The following is a 23,142-nucleotide window of genomic DNA, read 5'->3' as shown; positions in this document are numbered from 1 at the left end:
GGAGAAGGGAAAATCAAAAAACCAAGCAAAACCAGCGAAGGAAGAAAACTTCGACGGGGGAAACCTGAGGCTGCAAGGCCTCACACGCAGCGCGGCAAACAAACGATTAATTTATGAAAGATAAACACCGAAATACATCCAAGGGGCACACTATAAGTTCACACGCCGAAAGATAAAATACAGTTATGACAAAATACAATTGTGAACAGACTTAACTTTGAAAACGTGGAGACCGTGTGGAGCTTCGAAAATTCGTGACGTCCTGCATTCATTGATTTTGATCTCCTACATTCAATCTGAGACTAAATATCCTCCATTCATTGATTTTGATTTTGGGAGCCTGAACCCCAACCCCGTTTAAAATCCCATGCGGACACGGGCAACTTGCTAGTCTTATGTTATCCTCAATTTCGATTTCTTTAACTTTTTCCTTGCAAAATCGAAGATTTTTCAAGTATATTGGTCGGGTGCACTTGATAGTCTATCTATTTGTCACTCGCCTGCAGATCACAATTATAAACCGATCGTCATGAAACTTCACCAAGTTGTAGAGGTCGTCACAATTGAGAAGCCTGTTGATTTTGAGGTCAAAGGTCATCTGGAGGTCGAATTTCTAAAACTCCCATTTTTCATCCGATTGACTTGAAAATTGGACAGCATTTGTATATTGAGTCAATAAATTGGGAAACCAACTATTTTGAGGTCAAAAGGTCAAAGGTCAACTCAAGGTCAACTTCCAAAATCATAAATTTCCATCCAATTGACTTGGAAATTGAACAGCATTTGCACATCGAGTCACTAAATAGGGAAAATAACTATTTTTAAGGTCAAAAGGTCAAAGGGCAACTCACGGTCAACTTCCAAAAGCATAAATTTTCATCCAATTGACTTGGAAATTGAACAGTATTTGTATATTGAGTCACTAAATAGGGAAACCAACAATTTTTAGGGTCAAAAGGTCAAAGGACAACTCAAGGTCAAATTTCCAAAATCATAATCTGAAAAATCATCAATTTTCATCTTATTAACTTGAAAATTTAACAGCATTTGCATAGTGCCTCACTGAATTTGGAAACCAACTATATTTGAGGTCAAAAGGTCAAAGGTCAACTCTAGGTCAAACTTCTAAAATCAGCAATTTTAATATGAAAAATCGTCACTTTTCATCCTATTGACCCGAGCTTTGATCAAGATTGTCAATTTTAACCTTTATGAAATGGACAATTTGATGGATCAATGGCAACCTTTTTGGGTGGGGTGGATTTTGCAAGTATCGTGCTCTGCATGACGTCCGCTTGTTTATTTTTTGGGCTTCTTTGAAAGCTCCAAATGCTGAACGGTTTTCATTAGGACAACTCCAAAAAAAGTAGGCTGCATATCAGAATCCCCTAAACTCTAAAGTCACAAGGCATCATGGATCCTTCAAAATTTGCCAAAATAGTATTAATCCAAAACCACAAGCCCCACCTTTTCCTTTGTGACTGTAAATACAGTGTAGCGAGTGTGGAAGGAGGTACAACAATTAAAACAAATAGTGGTTTGGACAAAGATTAGCCAAACTGATAACATGGTGAGAATTTGTATCGATATAATTCGCTACACAAAAGTTCTTGTCCATTTGGCAGAACTATTTTCTTTACTCGTCATGGAAACGCTATATTTTATCAAACATATCGTTTTTATTTAATTATTTATTTTTCACATCAGATTACTCCCCTAGTAATAATTGCAAAACATTTCCTATTTCGCAGTTGTGTGTTTTCCACACTCGTTGCTTTGTGGTTTAAACCCATTTCCCCTTCTACTCGCGTTATTCAAAACTGAAGTGGAACTCTGTTGAGGAATCACGAGTCAAGAGTTGATGTTTCATATGAAGGAGCGAGTTTAGTCGAGGGTAAACTCCATCACCGTCGCCATTGTTGTACGCGGATGGTTGTCGATGACATGATTGCTGTACAACGATTGCAAATCTGTCTGTTTGCAGTTTCCACTGTCTGGAGACCATGTGGTAAGGAGATTGATAATGTGTGTTCTCATTACTTTGTTCCATTGCAGTGCAGCCTTGTGTTATTACCTCCGCTAACGAAGGTGGATGGAGATTATGTTTTCACTCCTGTCTGTCTGTCTGTCTGTCTGTCTGTCTGTCTGTCTGTCTGCCTGTTTGTTGCTTTGTTTGTGAACAAGAAATCTAAAAAAGTTGTGGACGGATTTGGAAGAAATTTGGTGGAGAGGTTTTGTGTGTGACAAGGATGAATTGACTCACTTTTGGGAAAGATTCGAATCTGGATAAGGGAATTTTTTAAGTGATTCTGCACCATTAAGTGATAGGGCCAAAAACGATATATAGCACGATATCTCAAAAAGTTGTGGATGAGTTGGATAGGTGACATGAACAAGCTGATTGGATTTTGGTTCTGGTCAGAATTCAGATCTGGCCTAACAGTGGGATACAAAATGTGAACTGTTCAGCCTGGTGTAGGTATGCTCTCCACCGAGTGCCATTCTAGTTGTGTAATGTAGTGATGTTGGCGGTGATTGGGTGAATCTGGGGAGGGCTGCATGGCTGGGGTGAAGCTGGAGTGTGGAGGGTTGCAAGGATCGGGCAATGTTAGGGCAAATCTAGGGTGGTGTGGGTCTGGGGAAAACTGGGGGTGCAGGGCAGGGGGAAGTTGAAATGTGGAGGAGCAGGAGAAATCGTGAGCATGGAGAGGTAAATACATCAAGATCAATAAATCAAAAATATCCTTTATAGCCACATCACATTTGAAAAATGGCCGCCAAAGCTGACCAAGGCACAATCTCGAGTGGCTCCATATCCAGAATTGTTCAGAATACATTAGTCAACATGTGTCCCAGTTTTGGTGCTTTTATGAAAAGTTGAACAATTGGTTCGCTGTGCTGCAGTACTACTGGTGGTTTCGGTATACTATTAGCCAATTGATTAAGAAAATATTTGATGATTATTATTTATTGATTTTAATTGTGCAATTAATCAATCAATTATTGTACACCTCTTCCTCCCAATACAGTCTATGAGCTGCACTGCGGTATTGCCGGCGTTATGATATTCGGCACAATAGATACTTGTTATGATATATTTTTTCATGATATCTCTGTGTTGTGCATGAGTAATGGTTGCATGACCATTTGCAGGTTCAGAGAGTGTTTACGCCAGAGAAGGAGAAGATGCGATACTGCCATGTGTCTTTCCAGGGTTGCTTACAGAGGTCAAGTGGAAGTTCAAGAAAAATAACAGCAATGTAAGCAGAAAGTGTGAATGATTAGCCTATATTTCTTGCCATTAAGATGCAGGTGCTACAATAGTGGTTAAAAGTGAAAAACAAAGGCCGTGTCAGGTTACTAATAAGTTATGTTGGATTAATGTTGAGCCAATTTATCTAAAGGGTGTTACTCATAGTGTGTGATTTATCAAACTGTCTGATCAAACAAAACCGTGTAAACTGTAAACTATTTATTTTACCAGGAAGTGTTTGACATTTTTGCCCCTCCCCTTTCCTTTTTAAAAATTGAACCTGAACTTTTTTTTTCGGTGGAGCCCATAGGGCAAAGCCGTGTAGAACAGTGTTTTTCCGTATGTATGTATGTATGTATGTCCCCTCAAATGTATACCAATCAGAGCTGAGGATCTGGTCACATGACAGGGTGTTGTGTGAGGCAGGAGAAGGAGGGGTGAGGAAGAGAGTGGGAGGAGTGGAAGGGGGTTCATTACCTTATCGTTAAATACATGCTGGCGAATGTGCCGTTCATCACGTTTCTGACTGAATTGTGATGCCTATCAGGAAGAAGAAGAAGCCGTACAACCAACTTCGTACACTTCTGGAATTGTTTGATTTATTTGTGTTCAAATGTCTGGTGATTGTTTTGTATTTATTTATGCGAATATCAGTTACTTGTATATAAAAATCAGTTCAATACATCAATGTTTCGGGGTCGCGCACAGTGACATGAGGATCCCATAATCAAAGATTTCCGGCACGAAGGCGATGAGTCGGCATCTATGGTAGGCCTACTTGTCTGAAGTTACAGTTGGTCTCACTCTTTTCGGCGACGATGTTGCAGATGCTGATAAACTCAAGATGGTCTCCAACATGAACTATGTGGAAGGATCCCTCGAGCCCAGCCCTCGTGTGTTGGCCGTCGCAAGAGACGTCGTTGCAAAAGATCTTCCGGGCTTCTTCACCTCCACAATTAAGAGGATGTTCCACCATCTTGAAATCGATACTGCATTCTTCTCAATGCTCCATGCGGCCTGGATAACATCAGATGGGTACAATCTGGGGAAGGAACGGGTGGGGAAGCTCCTCGTGACGAACGACACTGCTGAAAGAGGAGTGGCCGTCATCCACGAGCTCAGGGCATATGGGCGTAACAAGCACGAGGATCAGCTCCAATACATGATCCAGGTACCAAGCACGAGGATCAGCTCCAATACATGATCCAGGTACCAAGCACGAGGATCAGCTCCAATACATGATCCAGGTACCAAGCACGAGGATCAGCTCCAATACATGATCCATGTACCAAGCACGAGGATCAGCTCCAATACATGACCCAGGTACCAAGCACGAGGATCAGCTCCAATACATGATCCAGGTACCAAGCACGAGGATCAGCTCCAATGCATGATCCAGGTACCAAGCACGAGGATCAGCTCCAATACATGATCCAGGTACCAAGCACGAGGATCAGCTCCAATACATGATCCAGGTACCAAGCACGAGCATCAGCTCCAATACATGATCCAGGTACCAGGCACGAGGATCAGCTCCAATACATGATCCATGTACCAAGCACGAGGATCAGCTCCAATACATGATCCATGTACCAAGCACGAGGATCAGCTCCAATACATGATCCAGGTACCAAGCACGAGGATCAGCTCCAAACATGATCCATGTACCAGGAACGAGGATCAGCTCCAATACATGATCCAGGTACCAAGCACGAGGATCAGCTCCAATACATGATCCAGGTACCAAGCACGAGGGTCAGCTCCAATACATGATCCAGGTACCAGGCACGAGGGTCAGCTCCAATACATGATCCAGGTACCAGGCACGAGGATCAGCTCCAATACATGATACAGGTACCAAGCACGAGGATCAGCTCCAATACATGATCCAGGTACCAAGCACGAGGATCAGCTCCAATACATGATCCAGGTACCAAGCACGAGGATCAGCTCCAATACATGATCCAGGTACCAAGCACGAGGATCAGCTCCAATACATGATCCAGGTACCAAGCACGAGGATCAGCTCCAATACATGATCCAGGTACCAGGCACGAGGATCAGCTCCAATACATGATCCATGTACCAAGCACGAGGATCAGCTCCAATACATGATCCATGTACCAAGCACGAGGATCAGCTCCAATACATGATCCAGGTACCAAGCACGAGGATCAGCTCCAATACATGATCCATGTACCAGGCACGAGGATCAGCTCCAATACATGATCCAGGTACCAAGCATGAGGATCAGCTCCAATACATGATCCAGGTACCAAGCACGAGGATCAGCTCCAATACATGATCCAGGTACCAAGCATGAGTATCAGCTCCAATACATGATCCAGGTATCAAGCAGGAGGATGAGCTCCAATACATGATCCATGTACCAAGCACGAGGATCAGCTCCAATACATGATCCAGGTACCAAGCACGAGTATCAGCTCCAATATATGATCCAGGTACCAAGCACGAGGTTCAGCTCCAATACATGATCCATGTACCAAGCACGAGTATCACCTCCAATACATGATCCAGGTACCAGGCACGAGGTTCAGCTCCAATACATGATCCATGTACCAAGCACGAGTAGCAGCTCCAATACATGATCAATGTACCAAGCACGAGTATCAGCTCCAATACATGATCCAGGTACCAAGCACGAGGTTCAGCTCCAATACATGATCCAGGTATCAAGCACGAGGATCAGCTCCAATACATGATCCAGGTACCAAGCACGAGGATCAGCTCCTATACATGATCCATGTACCAAGCACGAGTATCAGCTCCAATACATGATCCAGGTACCAAGCACGAGGTTCAGCTCCAATACATGATCCAGGTACCAAGCACGAGTAGCAGCTCCAATACATGATCCAGGTACCAAGCACGAGGATCAGCTCCAATACATGATCCAGGTAGCAAGCACGAGGATCAGCTCCAATACATGATCCATGTACCAAGCACGAGGATCAGCTCCAATACATGATCCAGGTACCAAGCACGAGGTTCAGCTCCAATACATGATCCATGTACCAAGCACGAGTATCAGCTCCAATACATGATCCAGGTACCAAGCACGAGGATCAGCTACAATAAATGATCCAGGTACCAAGCATGAGTATCAGCTCCAATACATGATCCAGGTATCAAGCACGAGGATGAGCTCCAAAACATGATCCATGTACCAAGCACGAGGATCAGCTCCAATACATGATCCAGGTACCAAGCACGAGGTTCAGCTCCAATACATGATCCAGGTACCAAGCACGAGGATCAGCTCCAATACATGATCCAGGTACCAAGCACGAGTATCAGCTCCAATACATGATCCATGTACCAAGCACGAGGATCAGCCCCAATACATGATCCATGTACCAATCACGAGTATCAGCTCCAATACATGATCCAGGTACCAAGCACGAGGTTCAGCTCCAATACATGATCCAGGTACCAAGCACGAGTATCAGCTCCAATACATGATCCAGGTACCAAGCACGAGGTTCAGCTCCAATACATGATCCAGGTACCAAGCATGAGGATCGGCTCCAATACATGATCCATGTACCAAGCACGAGGATCAGCTCCAATACATGATTCAGGTACCAAGCACGAGGATCAGCTCCAATACATGATCCAGGTACCAAGCACGAGGATCAGCTCCAATACATGATCCAGGTACCAAGCACGAGGATCAGCTCCAATACGTGATCCAGGTATCAAGCACGAGGATCATCTCCAATACATGATCCAGGTACCAAGCACGAGGATCAGCTCCAATACATGATCCAGGTACCAAGCAGGAGGATCAGCTCCAATACATGATCCAGGTACCAAGCACGAGGATCAGCTCCAATACATGATCCAGGTACCAAGCACGAGGTTCAGCTCCAATACATGATCCAGGTACCAAGCGCGAGTATCAGCTCCAATACATGATCCAGGTACCAAGCACGAGGTTCAGCTCCAATACATGATCCAGGTACCAAGCACGAGTATCAGCTCCAATACATGATCCAGGTGGCAGAGGATCATGGGCGAGCGTACCCAAAGACAGCAAACAAGAAGGACCTTCTTCGCTGAAAAATGCAAAAATTCAATACATCCTCAACAAAGTCTGTTAGCAAAATGTATTTTTATGAATATAAAACACGAATTATGTCTTCATATGCTGTAATGTTTTAAATATTAAGAGTGTTAAACCAGACATAGATTTCATGGAGTTACTTCCCCTGAAAATAATCATTGAGGGGAAACTGATCCCAGAATAGAGGTAGTATGTCGTGTACAAACATTGTAGTGGATGCGCGACCCGAATTAAACAGTTACTCAAATGAAAATTTTTCTGTCGAGTTTCCTCCTTCAGAGGCTTAATAGTCAGGGCCCTTAGGGATATTTTGGTTCAAATTCTTCCAAAAGCATAAAATTTGTCGCAGATGTTGCCCATGCCATACTCTTTCGATTTTTGACGGGCGCCAAGGGCGGTATGTGTCGGGGACCATACCGGTCCATCCCGCCATGTCACCTGACCTATGACGTCATAATTAGGATATGCATCCAATCACATGGCGTACTATAAGTGGTCAAAGTTCAAAATGAATCGATCGAAAAATGAAGGCAGGGATCCATTTTTAAGGTTTTCATAAAATCCAATATGGCCGCCAGGTCACATGACCTATGACGTCATATTTATGACATGTATACAATCATGTATACATGAACCCGGATCATGATCGCACAAAAATTAAACACAAGGATATGGCATACAGTTCATAAAACATCAAAATCCGTACCTTTGGAATTAGACTGATGAACTGCATATGCCTGAAAATTAGGAAATAGACATGTAAATATTTCCTCTAATTGTCAAAAATAAGGTCAGAGTTCGATTACCCAACCCAGAAACATAAAATGGTGAACCTCGCGTAAATCTTGACAAAAAACTCAAAAACCGACATGTTTTGACAAACCCCCCCCCCCGCCCCTTCCCACGCCGCCTCCCCCCAAGCCCTCCCTCCCACACATCTCCCTGCTCTCAAATGTTATGTTTGTGTGCTTCCCCTTCTCTCCCCATCTTGTCTTCCGCTCCCTCTTTTTATATATTTTGTTTGTCTGGTTGATTTGTTTGTGAAATAAATATTAGCTCTTTCACGAGCCTCGATTCAGTATACAAAAAAAAAAAAAAAAAAGACCTTTAAGATGACCTTGAGGGTTGACCTTGACCTCGAATCATCAAAATAACATCATAATTGGATTCCTCGACCTCGTAAACCCCTGAAAAGTGGTATCATACATGATTCCAACCCTTTTGGTTATTTAACTGATTTTCCTCTAATCCGGGTGGCGGCCATTTAGTATTTCGCCAATATGGGGTCCCCGGGGGGGGGGGCGCCCGTCTTGGCGCCCGTCAAAAATCGAAACAGTATGGCATGGGCAACATCTGGGCCAAATTTGGTGCTTTTGGAAGAATTTGAACCAAACGGCCCCAAAATATCCCTAAAGGCCCTGACTATCTATCTATAATTCCATTAATCTCTGTGTGTATGTGTGTATGTGTGTTTGTATGTGTGTATGTGTGTATGTTTGTCTGTGACCGCTGTTTCTCGACAACTACCGGTCCGATATACTTGAAACTTGCCAGGTATATTGCTGGGGACCCGAGGATGTGCCTTTTCAAGGTTTCATATTAATCGGACAAGTAGTTACCGAGCTATGGCGATTTCTTTACCAAACACCGCAAGCCGTTCGCTTTGGACCAAACCATTTCATGTAAATAGAGGGGGGGGTTCTGTGGTCGTTGCGAATGGACCAAACCATTCATGTAAATAGAGGGGGGGGGGGGTTCTGTGGTCGTTACTGCCACGTGGTTTCAAAGTTTTTTTTGTTGTTGTTGTTTGCACGCATGTTTTTTTGCACCCACGTACGGGCACGCCCTAGGATGTTTACACACACACACCCCTACACAAATTTTTTTTTTTTTTTTTTTTGGCAAGGAACGGGCACCCACGTACGGGCACGTCCTAGCTTATATATAGTACGGGCATGCCCTAGTCTATCTATAATTCCAGTAATCTCTGTGTGTTTGTATGTGTGTATGTGTGTATGTTTGTCTGTGACCGCTGTTTCTCGACAACCACGGGTCCGATATACTTTAAACTTGCCAGGTATATTGCTGGGGACCCGAGGATGTGCCTTTTCAAGGTTTCATATTAATCGGAGAAGTACTTACCGAGCTATGGCGATTTCTTTACCAAACACTGCAAGCCGTTCGCTTTGGACCAAACCATTGCATGTAAATAGAGGGGGGGGTTCTGTGGTCGTTGCGAATGGACCAAACCATTCATGTAAATAGAGGGGGGGGGGTTCTGTGGTCGTTACTGCCACGTGGTTTCAAAGTTTTTTTTTGTTGTTGTTGTTTGCACGCATGTTTTTTTGCACCCACGTACGGGCACGCCCTAGGATGTTTACACACACACACCCCTACACAAATTTTTTTTTTTTTTTTTTTTTGGCAAGGAACGGGCACCCACGTACGGGCACGTCCTAGCTTATATATAGTACGGGCATGCCCTAGTAATTGATAAAGCGAGCAAAAGAAATGGACCAGCTTCAGGTTTTCTCCCTTATGCAGTGACGCACCCTAATAATATTCACGTTTTTTTTTTTTTTTTTTTTTTTTGTATACAAGATCGAGGCTCGTGAAAGAGCTAACATTAATCACACAAAAAGGTCAAACCGACACACAAAACACAAAAAATAAGGGGAGCGGCAGACAAGATGGGGAGAGAGGGAGAGAGGAGAGGGGGAAGGACACAAACACAACATTTGAGAGCAGGGACAACGGGAGAAATGTGGGCGGGGGAGGGCTTTGGGGGAGGTGGGACAGGTATAAAACATATGAACACTGCAAGGACTTCCAGGAAAGAAGTTGGAATTAAAGAAAGAAAAAAAAGTATCGAGGGTGAATTAGCGGGGGTAGAAAACATCAAGGTTTTGGATGGGGGAAGATAAGAGATGGTGGTGAACAGCTGTTTTAAAGACCTGGAGAGAGGAGTGGGATTGAAGGGAGTGGGGGAGTTTGTTCCAGAGGTGGGAGAAAAGGGGAATGAAAGAGTGAAGGTGAGGAGAGAGCCTCGATTTTGGCAGTTTAACCATAAGAGGGTTGCAGGCAGATCTTGTGCGACCTGAAGGAATATTGGGGGGACAGAGCACAGAGAGAGCTGGGGTAGCAAGGCCGGAGAGGAGTCAGTAGAAGACAGAAAGACCACCAACCTGCCTGCGGTGAGTGAGTGAAAGGCCCTCGGAGTTAACTTCATCGCAGGAGATTCCAATGATTCTGAAAGCTTTGGTTTCAACAGCGTGAAGCCGAGCTAGGTGTGAGGCACGAGCACCAGCCCAGAGGGGGGAGCAGTATTCCATTGAGCTGCGGATGAAAGCCTTGTATGTGGTGAGGAGCTCAGGTGTGCCAAGGAAGGACTTCGCACGACAGAGGATGCCCAGTCAGCGACTGACTTTGGAGGCCAGCTTGGAAATGTGGTTTTCCCAAGAAAGATCATGGCAGATAGTGAGACCCAAAAGCTTGAGCGACAGAACTTCTTGGAGAGGATTGTTGAGAAAGTAGATGGGAGGGTTTTCCAGTCGGTCCTTTAGGAGAGACATTGAAAGAGTGTGTGATTTGTCAGGATTGAAAGACATGTTCCACTTGTTTGACCAGTCTGTGATTTTTTCCAGGTCTGCAGAGAGTGAGGAGGCTGGAGACTGCCGATCTGAGGGATGAGGAATGGAGCGGCAGATAGTGGAGTCAGCAGCAAAGAGATAGAGAGGATTTTCCCGAGAGTCGGAGAGATCATTGATGAAGACCAGAAATAGCACTGGGCCCAGAACACTACCTTGGGGAACTCCAGCCAGAACAGGAAGGGGAGATGAGAGAAATCCATTCAGGGCCACACGTTGCCTTCGACCAGAGAGGAAGTCCGCAAGCCATGAGTGGAGATTTCCATGGATACAATAGGAGGAGAGTTTGGTGAGCAGAGCTGGGTGCCAGACCGTATCGAAGGCACGTGATATGTCAAGTGAGACAGCTCTGATTTCCTGTTTGGCATTGAGGACCTCCATCCATTGTTGAGACAGCAGAAGCAACATGTCCAGAGTAGAATGACCTGGTCTGAATCCAAATTGATGATCAGAGATCAAGCCATTGGAGAAGAGGAAGGATTTGATATCCGAAGCAATGATGGATTCCATGACTTTGCTGATAATTGGAAGCAGGCTGATTGGTCTGTAGTTGCAAGGATCTGTTGTTGCACCTTTTTTGTGTAAAGCGGTAATGTTAGCTGATTTCCAAGATGCTGGCAGATAACCTTGAGCAAAAGAGAGGGTGAAAAGAACAGAGAGAGGGTGAGATAGAGCGGCAGAGCAGGATTTTAGGACCCGTGGGCTGATGCCGTCTGGTCCAGTTGCAAAATCAGAGTCGAGGTTTGACAGAAACTTCTCCACCTTGTCAGGAGAGAAGGACACAGAGTCCAGGAGCAGTTGGGTTCGACTGGGAAAGGTGTGAACAGAGAGAGATGGGTTTGGGACACAAGATTTTGAGGCAAACACAGAGTTGAGGCATTCGGCTTTGTCACGTGCGGTGTCAACTGTGCAGCCATTTGAGGTATGGGAGGGGATGCAGGGGGAACAAACACCAGAAACGGATTTGACCAGACACCACCAGAATTTGGAGGAAGGAGACAGGTTTGAGAGTTCAATCTTGAGTGTGGAAAGATCGTGCTTCCTGGCACTCCTGAGGCTAGACACACACTTGTTCCGAGCTTGGTGGAAGGAACTGAGATTGCCTTAAGTTGGATTTGCCTTCCAAGAGGCAAAGGCAAATTGTTTCAGGGCAACTGCCTCACCACAAGATTCAGTGTACCATGGACGGGAGGAAGGGTAAGACAACTGAAGGTGAGATGGGATAAATCTGTGCATGAGAGAGAGCAGTTTGCTTTGGAAGAATTCCCAGGAAGAATTTATGTCAGAGGCAGTAGAGATGGGAGACCAGTCCAGATGATTGATGGCTGCTTGCAGACCGTGCCAGTCAGCCTGAGTGAAATGCCAGACTCGTCGGCGCTGAGGAGGCTCTTTGAGAATGGCCAGAGAGATGTCCACTTTAACAAGCACATGATCAGAAGAACCGATTGGAGCAGAAGAAGAGCAGCAGACATTTGCAGGGAAGTTAGTCATAACCAAGTCCAGAAGAGAAGATACTCCATTGACTGAGATCCGGGTTGGGAAATTGACAGATTGTGTCAGTCCCAATGAGTCGCAGAAGTCCTTTGCTGAGGTGCCATGGCTCGTGAGAGATGAACCCACACCCAGCCAGCTGGCATGATGACAGTTAAAGTCGCCACATATGAGGAAGAGAGAGTTTGGATGAATTGATAGAAGTTGGTCCATGTTGTCCGACAGCGAAATGTAAATGGAGTCATCACTGTTTGGAGGACGGTACAGAACACATATGAACAAAAGGTGGGAGCGGAGAGGAAGCCGTAGCCAGAGGTACTCCTGGGGGTGGGGTGGAGAGAGGGCAGTGCAAGGAGAGTGAGGAAGAGAGTTTTTGATAAAGATAGCCACCCCACCACCAGGACGAAGCTCAGGTCTATCGTACCGGAGGAGGGAGTAACCAGGAAGAGATATTAAGGAATCAGAGACATCTTGAAGGAGGAAAGTTTCTGTTAAGCAGATCAAGTCTGGATTGTCAGAAGCAACCTGAATGGAGAGATCAATCAGGTTTGAGCGAAGGCCCCGGATGTTTGAGGTCCATACCGTTAATGAGGAGAGAGGGGGAGCATCGGGTGCAGGACAGGGGAGGGGAGGGGTAGGGTCAGATGAAGGATGAGAGAGGGAGATAGGAAGAGCAGTTGATAGTGTGGCAGAGATTACAGAAGAGTTACAAGAAAGGGAAGGATGAGGAGGATGATAGGTTTGATGGTGATGGGATGAGGCACAGTGAGGGGTTGTTTGAAGGGGGGCAGAGGAAGGTCGAAGGTTGGGGGAGGTGGAGGTATGAGATTGAAGAGAGACGAAGTGGGGAGGAGGCAGCTTTGAGAAGGAGGTGGGAGGAGGGAGAATTTGGGAGGGATGGTTGGGGGGTAGATTTGAAGGGGAGGAGTTGGGGAGGAGTATTGAATGGGAGTGGCAAGGGGGGAGTTTAGTAGGGGAAAGGCAAGGGGGGAGTTTAGTTTTAGAAGTTAACTGTGTGTTCAAGGTAAGGGGTCACAATGCAAAACTGTCTCTGTAAAGGAGACAGGATGTTATACTTGTGAAAATAGTTCAGTCAAGGCGTCGCGTCTTATGTTCTCCTCTGTATAACTGGGTGGGCTGGGTGGTTTGGGGTAGGACATGTCACATTGTCCCTAATTATTGTTAAATCCTCCCCACAGTTGTTCACAGCTGGTTGTCAAAGTGTGAGAGGTGGAGACTTGCTCAATGCCTAGGGTAAAGACTATTGGAAGGCCTTAGGGCAGAGACGTGGTAGAAGGTCATAAAGCAGTGAATGATAGGATGCCATTGGGTGGGGAAAAGTAAAATTCCCCTCTCGATTTTTTTTTGTGTGGGGGGGGGGGGGGGACGACGATTTGTTTGGATTTAGTTTTGAAAATATTTAGTTTGGCGATTTTTGGAATTCAGCCTTTGACGTGCGACAATGGCCACCGGGTGTGGTCGTGTCCTGTCCGGTGGTTGCCGTATAGTATATTAATATTGTTACAGACGTGGCTTAGATGTTATTTACCGAGCGGTTTGGTATGATCACGTCTGCACAAGTTACCCGATTATACCCGAACGTTGACTAATCGCGCTACGCTAGGTCAATGAAGGAAAAGACACACGGCTGGGATTAAAATGACACGACACCATGGATACGGTTCTCAAGACCTCCGGAGGAGATTATATTCGTTCGGAAGGTCAGATTACAGGGACGAGAGGTACAGCATAGAAAGACAAGCACTTAGACACAATCGTATATTAACCCCAACAGACGACAGATAAACGGGACAAAAGGCTGACTCACACGGGGATTGATGGCTAGGAAAGGCAGGATCGATGGCTCCAGGTGCACCTGGGCTCAGGGACAGAATCGACTCGGGCCGGTCCAGAGATGCGGGAGGTCTCACAGCGCTCGAGGTAGTGACTTGCTCTTCTTCAAGCTGGGGGCGCATCTGACCTCACATCCGGTGAGTCGCTTCGTATATCCGGCGGGGAGTGACACGCCCTCGGCTCGTTAGCTCTGCCTCGTGGAATCGGCACGTTGCTTCTCATTGGGTGCGTGCGGGGGGTTTACCAGGCTCCGCCCTTGACGAGGAGCTGACAGCCAGCCCCTTCGTGGTAACCCCGTGGAGCGCATGGTCATGGCGGCTAACCGAGCTGGTGGGAGGACGCACACTCCCCCCACGCGCCATGGTTGTAGTTGTTGTTGTAGCTGTAGTTGTTGTTGTTGTTGTTGTTTGGGGAAGAAGATGGAAGGAGGTATGGGAAAGGTCCTAAACTCACTACTGGTGCCATATAATCACATTCTGGTGCAACGAAGAGTCATAATTAATGGAAACGAGTCCTTAACTGACATAGACTAAGAATAACTAGCAAGATGTCCGAAAGTTGTCTACGTGTGATGCGGTGGACCTGGGCACGACATTTAATGGGGGAAAAAGGGGAAGGTCGGTTCTACAGAGTGTTATTTACCGGCAATGGGACTAGGGAATGGGGGATTGGGGATAGTTGGGGAGTATTGGGGAAATAGGGGAATATTTACAAGCGGATATGGAGGCCAAATTCCATATTCGCAACATTGCACCCTTCTCTACCCTCGGGGCGTCCCGACCCGATAAATTTTTACCTACTTTAGTGTGGCACGCAATGTAGTTCCCTCTACTATTAACTCTACCCTGAGTGCGACAGTTTTACAGATATTCACAAATGAGTAAATATGTCCCCCTGCGACGTTGCACCCTTCTCCTCACAGAAACACACCCACAGGATAACCGAATCCGGAAAGAATCCTCAAACTAAACATACAGCCGGTAGGGAGCATTATTTACACAAGACTACGCTGATATTTACACTACGATCCAGGACCTGTTTTTGGAGGAACACATGCAGATGTTATGCATAGAGAGAGCACGCATGCTAGCATCGATACACCAACCCACGAGTGCTCTGTGGCCTACGGCCTTTAATAATGTGCAGAGCACCCCTTCCAAGCATCAAGCACCACCCCATCACACAGTGAGCACCATCCGGTGCACCAATAAAGTGTCTATAAATCATTGTGTGGTGTCGCAGCCGGCCGATGTTCTGCCGCTGGTCTTGCCTTCGTGTGGTGCACTTGGTGTTCTTACTTCCTTAGAAAAATAAAGAAAGGCGCCAACCGCGTCCATTTCTTTATTGTGGCCGTCAGGGGGCCAACTGTTAGTGGTTCACCTTGTATGGCATAGGTGCCACGTTGACCCATAGGTCCATCCATGGGTGGTGCTTGGCCGCAAAAGAACTGCGGTCCATTGTGGGTGGCCACAAACATTGCGGTCCATATGGTGTATCGATCCAAGCAGCAAGCAGCGAAAGTGCAGGCCCACAACTGCGAAGCCAGCACCTCTCTCTCCTCTCTCTCTACCCCAAAGCCAGATCCTCGGAGGTGGGAGACAAAAGAAGCAGACAAGTGAGTAAGGTGGTAAGGGCGCAAAAGTGCACGCAATGCAAGGTAATGCACACTGGGGGCACATGGGAACCAGGTGAGACAGGTACGTTCCTACCGTACGCTCCCCCCCCCCACCAGGTAACCTACATGGCCCCTCCCTTACCCCTTACTGTATCCACAAAACACAACACTACCCATAAACATCTACTTTACAAATCAACAAACATCCCTACTGTCTTCCCCGTTCCTCCCATATACCAAATTCGTCTTCTCTCCCTCCTAACCAATCAAATTTGCCATTTTCAACTTCCATCAAAATTTGCCATCTCCAACTCAACATCATAATTTGCCATTACCAATTCGTCATCAGTCCCTCCTAGGGAGGGAGAGATGGAATCACCCCAATGTCTCATCCACGTCGTGATGCGTCTCACAAATCCTCACAGCAATTTCATTTCCTGCAACAAAACAAAGAAAACACAGGTGTGGAGTCATCATCTTCACCACAGGTAAGTGGCTGCGTATGGTGCGACAGGTTCATCAATCCTAACTATCTCCTAAATGACTTTAACAACTTTACACTACCCGGGGTCTTTCTCCGGCCAAACCATTGGCCCTCTTACACTATGGGTTCTAAAAACCAATTCCCATTGGCCAACTGTGGTGCTTTTCAATTTGGGGTCTCACTCCCCCGATTCATCTCCCGGTGCCCTCGCACAATTTCTGGGCTGTGGCGTGTACCTCTCCCAGCGGGTCTACCCACCTGCACACCTCCACCACTGCGGTTGCCTCCGAGCTTACCTGCTCCTTACCCTAACCTAACTACCTGGGAAGGCCCTCTGGCGCTCTCCCCACTCGGTGCCCTCTCTGGCACTGGGCTGCCCGATCCACACCCGGGATCCTCAGGCACCCACTCACAACTACCGGCTCCCAGAGCCCACCTGCGGCCTCACCTGGCCGACATCCTCACAGTGGTGGAGTGCCCAACCAACTACACACACTAACAGGCTACACGCCCAGCCATTTCCACAACACTAATGCACCCATTCACAACACCATTCTGCAACCGCACCACAAATGCCAATATCCAACCACAATTTACCTGTACCCTCTACCTAACACTTACACTACCCGCCCCGGGTACTCGTGAAAGGGGTCCACTCTTCCCCATCCACACCTTCGCACCATGCACACCACTCCGTACCACTTACTCCAACTCTCTCCACACACCTGTACTTGCACACCTGTGCTCTCACACCTGGTGCCACCTGCACCCTTCTCTCCCCAAGCGCATTCGCGCTGATCCACAACACTCATTACTCACACACTGTTCCACACACCTGTCCAGTTGCACACCTGTGCAATCACACCCGTTCAATTCTCACACACACGGCATCATCTCAGCTAACTACTCCCTTCTGAAACTTGCGCTTCCCAGTCGTCCCTTTAAACTATTGCGCTCCCACGTCATTATCATCCATACTAATCTACCTGCGTCCCCACTACAGGTATCAGTCACTAACTAAACTTAACGTTACCTAATGTCATCTTCTAGGGCCCTATCAATATAACCTAACCCACCCGGGCTAGTTTTCACTGCCATACACCCCATAATCTATTGCTCCTTTGCCCCCACTTGGGCAGGGTGGCAGGGATGCCACTCTTACCCACCGGGCACATCGCTCACTACAAATTTTGCACATCAAATTTCAACAAATTAAAAATTTGCCAATCACTACCTATCATCTGCCAATCACTACCCATCATCTGCCAATCACTACTGCCAATCCCTTGCCAATCATCAAATTTTGTTTTTCTCCAATTTTGGGTCCAAAACACTAACCTCATCACCCAGTCGACTCACTAATACCTCTCGGTGCGCCAATCCCTGTCCAAAGCCCGGCTTCGTAAAGCCAAGCAATGGATGCTGGTTGTTTTGTGCCAGCGGCTGGATGCGTCCGGCACTCGGTGCAGGGACGGGGGCTTACCCGGGCCGAGATCCCACGCACCCTCTCGGCGTGGAGCCATCCAATGTCCCGATCTCGACCTGCCGGACTGCCTCAACAAAAGGTGGTCGCCATGACGACCCTTTCTATCGGGCTGCCCGCTCCGCCTAGTGGAGCACCGACGCGGCCGTTCAAAGCGAGGCCCAGCACGCACCGAGGGCCCGATTCGGCTATAAGTCGTTCTAAACTCCACCCCGTCTAACGTCGATGCTTCACCTGGACGCTTACACCCCGCAGCCCGTTCCTTGCTCACACATCCAGCCGTTCCCATCCTACCTTTCCTTACACACCCAGGTACACCCATTCCACTCACAGCCTTGGTCACACACCTGACCACCGAACACTTTGGCACACATTCGTTGGTAGCACACCTCACCAACACACCTCTTCGCACCCCCGCCTCTGTCACCTCCTCTGTGACAATCACAGGTGTGCCCTCATTCGCACACCCAACCACGTGCCTCACCACCAACTCCAGCGTGCATTCCCACTCACGCTCTACCATTCCAGGTGTGCATCCTTCCATCCCAGGTGTACATCCTCGCTCACCTGTCACACCCAACTCACGCTCCTTGTCACTCTCACTACTCTCACCACCACTCTTGACAACGCACTCACCCTTACTCTTGACAGCGCACTCTTTCCCCATGCACCTGTCCGTCACACACCTTTCTCGCGCACACTCTCCCGTTACACCCTCTGTAACACTCACCACAGGTGTGCATTCTTCCTTGCCTTTGACAGCGCACTCCTTCCCCATGCACCTGTCCGTCACACACCTCTCTCGCGCACACTCTTGCGCACACTCTCCCATCACACCCTCTGTAACACTCACCACACCACGCTTCCATGTGCTCCCTCGCACACGCGCTACGACAGACTCACTCTCGCCAGCACCCTCACTCCTTGGCACGCACTTTTTCCTCACACACCCCAGAGTCGGACTTTCTCGCACACCTCCTTTTTCGCACACCAGACCTGTCGCACACTTCACCAACGGCCTCTCACGAACACCCGGGTCCATCTCGACCCCCAAGCTTATTAAATCTCCTGGCGCATCATACGCACGACCATATTGGTCACCACTTACACCGGGTCCTCTTCCTCTTCGCTTCTCCTCCATCACCTGCGAATCCCTCATCCGGTTAATGAGCACATCATCACGATCCAAACACAGACTTTGGACCAATTCTTTTACTCCTCTTTTATCTCTTTCTTATCCCCTCTCCGTCGCTTCTTAATTTCGCTCACCCCTTCTTCCACTTCTTCTAATTTTTGCTTCACCTCTTTTATTCCCCGGTACGTCTCCTCAAGCTCGTCCTCCAAGGCTACCTTGACCGTTTCCATGTGCGTCCTCACCTGCCGGTCCTTCGTCTCCATTACCTCTATCACCTCGTCCAGCCTCGTTGTCAGTCCCTCACGTACCATCTGACATTCCCTCTTCGTCGCTACCAAGTCATCTTTTAGTTCCTTCTGTGTCGCTTTTAAACCTCCTAATACCGCAGTGTTCCTTTGAACCTGCTCCACTAACTCCGTCTGTCCCACCGTCAGCTGCTCCACCTCCTGCGTCAGGTCCTCTATGCCCCCTTGTAACTTTACAGTCCCCTTTCTCACCTCCTTCTCCATGCGCTCCTTACAGTGCCTCACCTCCTCGCGCACTCCTCCGACCTCCTCACTCACTCCTCTTCTGATCTCCTCTCCCATCACTTGCATCTCCTGCCCAGATGCCACCCTCATCTGCTCCATTTCCTCCCTGTGAGCATCCAGTTTAGTTTCTACCCCCATTCTGACCCCCTCTATCTGCTGCCCCATTTGGTTAACTTCCCTTTCCGCTTGGTTCCTCATGTCCCTCAATTTGCCTTCCATACTGTTTTCTAACCCCTCTAACCCATTTTTCACTCCCTCTATCTGATTCTCCTGGGCAGCCATTCTATTTTCTACCCCCTCTAACCCCTTTTGCATCCCTTCCATTTGATTCTCTTGAGCGGCCATTCTGTTTTCTACCCCCATTAACCCCTCCTGTATTTCCCCTAATCTATTGTCTAATTTCCCAAATTTCTCGTCTAATCCCTTAAAATTATTGTCTAATCCCCTAAAATTATTGTCTAATCCCTCACCAGTACCCCTCGCTTCGTCCCTCATTACCCCCATTTGGTTTCCCATTACCCCCAATTGCTCACTCTGAGCATCCATCCGGTTCCCCATTACCCCCATTTGGCCCCCCAAGTCATTCCTCAGGTCTTCACTTGTCCGGACCATGAGCGCCTTTATTTGTTCCATAAATAGGCCCCAATCCATCGGCGGCGCTGCTACGGTCGCGGGCGCGGTGACCAGCGAGGCGCCATTTTGTGCGTTTGCTACCCTCGCTGCTTCGCTCTCCTCACGTCCCTCAATTTGGTCCTGGACCGACCCTGCCTCACTCTCCACTACCGGACCCCAGCTGTCTTGGTCTGCCATAGCGCGACTTTCAAAATTCGGGTTTTTATTTCCGTATAACAAATTCAAATTTCACCGTTATAATTTCGCGTGGGAAACGCGCTCCGAATCGACTCTACTACAAATTTGGGCCTAATAAATTTAGTCCCGGGTCCGAATTCCACTCCTCGACACCAATTGTTACAGACGTGGCTTAGATGTTATTTACCGAGCGGTTTGGTATGACCACGTCTGCACAAGTTACCCGATTATACCCGAACGTTGACTAATCGCGCTACGCTAGGTCAATGAAGGAAAAGACACACGGCTGGGATTAAAATGACACGACACCATGGATACGGTTCTCAAGACCTCCGGAGGAGATTATATTCGTTCGGAAGGTCAGATTACAGGGACGAGAGGTACAGCATAGAAAGACAAGCACTTAGACACAATCTTATATTAACCCCAACAGACGACAGATAAACGGGACAAAAGGCTGACTCACACGGGGATTGATGGCTAGGAAAGGCAGGATCGATGGCTCCAGGTGCACCTGGGCTCAGGGACAGAATCGACTCGGGCCGGTCCAGAGATGCGGGAGGTCTCACAGCGCTCGAGGTAGTGACTTGCTCTTCTTCAAGCTGGGGGCGCATCTGACCTCACATCCGGTGAGTCGCTTCGTATATCCGGCGGGGAGTGACACGCCCTCGGCTCGTTAGCTCCGCCTCGTGGAATCGGCACGTTGCTTCTCATTGGGTGCGTGCGGGGGGTTTACCAGGCTCCGCCCTTGACGAGGAGCTGACAGCCAGCCCCTTCGTGGTAACCCCGTGGAGCGCATGGTCATGGCGGCTAACCGAGCTGGTGGGAGGACGCACACTCCCCCCGCGCGCCGTGGTTGTAGTTGTTGTTGTAGCTGTAGTTGTTGTTGTTGTTGTTGTTTGGGGAAGAAGATGGAAGGAGGTATGGGAAAGGTCCTAAACTCACTACTGGTGCCATATAATCACATTCTGGTGCAACGAAGAGTCATAATTAATGGAAACGAGTCCTTAACTGACATAGACTAAGAATAACTAGCAAGATGTCCGAAAGTTGTCTACGTGTGATGCGGTGGACCTGGGCACGACATTTAATGGGGGAAAAAGGGGAAGGTCGGTTCTACAGAGTGTTATTTACCGGCAATGGGACTAGGGAATGGGGGATTGGGGATAGTTGGGGAGTATTGGGGAAATAGGGGAATATTTACAAGCGGATATGGAGGCCAAATTCCATATTCGCAACAATATATTGCGACAGTATATTAATACCTGGTTAGTGTCATTTTGTATGTAGCCTGTGGCTGCTGATTGCGTCACTGCTGGGAGCATGGCTGTGCCGCTGATCCAGTGCCCCCTGTTTCCAGTAAGCTGGAACTCATTTTTCCGACTTCTGAAGGATTACAGGCTGAGTCAGCCCACCTGGTGTTATTTAATGGCACAACAGGCTTGAACTCAAGACCCTGAGATCTTAAGCCAGCCACCTTAACCGTTAAGTCAACACCAGATTTATTAGCCCTTGTTGGACTTATTCCGAAACGGGGGCTTATGGATTGGGTCTCGTCCGTCTGTCCGTCCATCCATCTGTCCATCCATTTGTGCGTCCGCAACCATATCTCAGATATGTATTGACCGATTTTGTTCATACTTGGCACAAAGACAATACATATACATACACTCATACAGTCGTGGCCAAAAATATTGGCACCCTTCCACTTTTTTCAAATAACTCACAATTTTCTCGAAAAATAAGTTGAAATTGACAAAAGTATTTGGTCTCCACAATTCTTTATTTCACTGTTAATTTTACAGAACATTTGATTTTGATTCAGAACTTAATAAATCCTTTTAAATCACAAAATAAAAAGAAGTGGCATTGACAAAATTATTGACACCCTCGACTTAATATTTGGTAGCACAACCTTTGGACAAAATAACTGCAGTCAAGCACTTCCTATAGCCGTGAATGAGCTTCCTCCACCTCTCTACCTGCAGTTTGGGCTACTCTTCTTGTGCAAAAGACTCCAGTTCTCCCAGATTTGAAGGGTGCCTTCTCCCAACTGCTGTTTTCAGATCTCCACACAGGTGTTCAATGGGATTTAGATCTGGACTCATTGCTGGCCACTTCAGAACAGTCCAGAGTTTTGTATTGAACCATTCCTGGGTGCTTTTTGAAGTGTTTTTGAAGTTTTTTGAAGTCAGGTCATTCTCCTGCTGCAAGACCCATATCCTTCGACGGAGACCCAGCTTTCTGACACTGGGTTGAACATTGCACTCCAAAATGCCGTGGTAATCTCCTGATTTCATGATGCCATGCACACATTCAAGGCACCCAGTGCCAGAGGCAGCACAGCAACCCCAAAACATCACTGAACCTACTCCATGCTTGACTGTAGGGAAGGTATTCTTTTCTTTGAAGACTTCATTTTGTGTTCTGTAAACATAGAGATGATGTGCTTTACCAAAAAGCTCTAATTTGTTCAGGTGTGTTTTGGCAAACTCCAGTCAGCCTTTCTTATGTCTCTCTCTCAGCAGTGGGGTCCTCTTTGGTCTCCTTCCATAAAACCACCTTTCATCGAGTTGGCGACAGATGGTGCGAGTTGAAACTGTCGTACCTTGTGTCTGAAGGTCAGCTTGAATCTGTTTGACAGCTCAAACAGTTTGACAGTTTGAGTGCTCTCTCCACCATTCGGACAATCCTTCGCTGCAATCGTCGATCAGGTTTTCTCTTGCAGCCACGTCCAGGGAGGTTGGCTGCAG

The 23,142-nt window shown here is 47.3% G+C and overlaps 1 protein-coding gene across 2 annotated transcripts in view; it reads left to right on the top strand.

Moving 5' to 3' along the window:
• The first annotated feature begins 1,803 nt into the window (after positions 1–1,803).
• LOC137415581 (uncharacterized) overlaps positions 1,804–23,142 on the top strand; it is a 61,064-nt gene continuing 39,725 nt past the window's right edge. The window contains exons 1-2 of one of the 2 annotated variants that reach the window (XM_078767267.1): positions 1,804–2,008; positions 3,154–3,260. In XM_078767267.1, the coding sequence (XP_078623393.1) occupies positions 1,930–2,008; positions 3,154–3,260 (186 nt within the window). In that variant the 5' untranslated portion in view covers positions 1,804–1,929. The remainder of the gene's footprint in view (positions 2,009–3,153; positions 3,261–23,142) is intronic. The other variant, XM_078767268.1, reaches the window with a different exon arrangement.

The sequence above is a fragment of the Myxine glutinosa genome, chromosome 13, assembly GCF_964187855.1.
Source record: "Myxine glutinosa chromosome 13, kmMyxGlut1.1, whole genome shotgun sequence".
Classification (NCBI taxonomy): Eukaryota; Metazoa; Chordata; class Myxini; order Myxiniformes; family Myxinidae; genus Myxine; species Myxine glutinosa.
This window is presented reverse-complemented; position numbering and strand designations above follow the sequence as displayed.